We start from the raw sequence: 2446 nt of genomic DNA, 5'->3' as shown, positions 1-2446 counted from the left end.
CCATATGTTGGAAGTATATATGCATGTACCTGGCTAAGAACCAATTAACATGCATGGTAGATATAATGTTGTAGTATTCAAATTTCATCACAAACAAGCTTTAGAGTATGAAAAGGAAAAAACAAACAAACAAACAAATAATTGATATAGCAGAAAATGACACTACAGCTATTTAATTTATTTCCAAACGAATAATGACCTCCCTTCCTCAACATCATCATGCTTACGGACCACGACCTTTCATCACCAAAGAAGTATAAACAAAGAGAGAACTAACTTTTTCATACTTTAATTTTCTGAACCTAAGATAAAATAAAAATAAATAATTTGTTTCATCTGTGTATTTATCTCATGTCTAATTATTAAGGTGGAAAATAACGTAGTAATTATTTTTATAAAAAATTAACAATTAAAAAGTAAAATATCAAATTATTTAAAGAATTTTGAATATCGACTTGACGAGAATATTGCTGTAAGTGGGTCTTACAGCCAATTATTAAACTAGCCATAATGCAATGCAAGAGCAGCAGTTTTTCACTTTTCATTCACAAAACCACCACTCCCCAAACTACTATAAAACCCACCAACCACCACACATTAAATACACATTCACACTCTTCACTGCTCCCTCTCTTTAACATAGATTGCAAGAAATGGAGCCTGTCGTCTCTGCTTCCACTTCAGCCACCAAGCCTCCTCCTGAAGTGCAGGCAGCGGAGGCAACCGCCACCATGCAACCTGCCCCACTGCGCAAGATCATGGCGGTGGCCACCATCGCCACCGGCATACAGTTCGGCTGGGCCCTACAACTCACACTACTCTCACCCTACGTCCAAATACTCGGAACTCCACACATGTGGGTCTCCTTCATCTGGTTCTGCGGCCCTGTCTCCGGCATCCTCGTCCAGCCCCTCGTCGGCTACCACAGCGACCGCTGCACCTCCCGCTTCGGCCCCCGCCGCCCGTTTATCGCCGCCGGAACCCTAGCCGTCGCCTTCGCAGGCTTCTTAATCGCATTCTCTGCCGACATCGGCCACCTCCTCGGCGACGAACTAGTCGCCACCGGAGAGGAGCACAAAATCCGTCCGCGCACCATCGGCCTCGTCATCCTCGGCTTCTGGATCATTGACTTCGCCAACAACATGCTCCAAGGACCGTGCCGCGCTCTCCTGGCCGACCTCGCTGCGGGGAATCAAAGCAAAACGAAAACCGCGTACGCACTCTACACGCTCTTCATGGCGGTCGGAAACGTTCTGGGCTCCGCCGCCGGGTCCTCCGGCGGACTTTACAGAATCCTGCCTTTCACAACGACGAAAGCATGCCACGACGAGTGCGCGGACGTGAAAACGTGTTTTATGATCTCCGTGTTGCTATTGGTTGTTATTGTAACCGTCAACTTGATGTACGTGAAGGAAAAACCGTTAACGGTTTCCATTGGGAAAAGTGAAAAAGGCGGGATGAGAGAATTATTGGGTGCATTGCAGGGGCTTAAGAGGCCGATGCGGATCCTTTTATTGGTGACGTGTTTCAATTGGATTGCGTGGTTTCCGTTTTTTGAGTACAACACTGACTGGATGGGGGTTGAGGTGTACGGAGGGAAGGATAAGGAGCAGAGTGTGTATGATACTGGGGTCCGCGAGGGTGCCACCGGGATGATGGTGAATTCTATTGTGTCTGGTGGCGCGTCCTTGGGGATTGGTGTGTTGGCGCGTGGGCTTGGTGGCGAGAAGAGGCTATGGGGTGTTGTTAACTTCTTGCTAGCCGTTTGTTTGGCCATGACGGTGCCTATCTCCAAGATGGCCAAACATTTGCGGCGGTATGCGGTGGGTGCTGGCGGATCTCTGGAGCCTCTTCCGCCGTCTCGTGGCGTCAAGGCTGCTGCCTTAACTCTCTACGCCGTCCTTGGAATTCCTCTTGCTGTAAGTGGTTATTGCAATTTTAATTAGTAACAATTCCCATCTTCCATGGTCATGCACGCCACGCGCCAGCCATGCATGAAAAGAAGGCACGTAAACTTAAATTTCCCATCGTTCTAATTTTTTTAATTTCATTTTGTTTTTTTGCGTGAAATGCTATTTCAAGAACTTTTTATTTTTAATATTGGAGTGGTAGTGGTGTTTTTAAAATGTGGATTGTTAGGTGTTATACTCAAATAAAAAATCGTTTAATTAGAGAAGTAGAAATCGGAGATAATTGGACCGTTCGATTTCTAGAAATACACAAATCAGACCGTTTGATTTGTGCACTTTTTACAATTTTAAAAAACACTTAAAATTACAATATTAAACAATATCATCACTTCTACTTCCATATAAAAAAAAATTAGCCCTATTTCAACAACCATTTTAAAGGAAACAATATTAACATGTGAATTGAGAGAAAATTTATGGAATAAGGTTATGATGGCATTTTCATAAACACCATATTGTGAATTTTTAAATTGGTT

At 44.0% G+C, this 2446-nt stretch overlaps 1 protein-coding gene across 2 annotated transcripts in view; it reads left to right on the top strand.

The window, feature by feature from the left end:
* Positions 556-2446, top strand: part of LOC107616666 (sucrose transport protein SUC5-like) — a 4048-nt gene continuing 2157 nt past the window's right edge. Inside the window, exon 1 of one of the 2 annotated variants that reach the window (XR_002353579.1) lies at positions 556-2005. Coding sequence is in view for 1 of the 2 variants with exons in the window: in XM_016318619.2 (XP_016174105.1) it covers positions 654-1919 (1266 nt within the window). In the remaining variant the exon portion in view is untranslated. The remainder of the gene's footprint in view (positions 2006-2446) is intronic. The other variant, XM_016318619.2, reaches the window with a different exon arrangement.

Source organism: Arachis ipaensis, chromosome B09 (assembly GCF_000816755.2).
Source record: "Arachis ipaensis cultivar K30076 chromosome B09, Araip1.1, whole genome shotgun sequence".
Lineage (NCBI taxonomy): Eukaryota > Viridiplantae > Streptophyta > Magnoliopsida > Fabales > Fabaceae > Arachis > Arachis ipaensis.
Note: the sequence above shows the minus strand (reverse complement) of the source record. Positions and strands in the feature narration are given on the sequence as shown.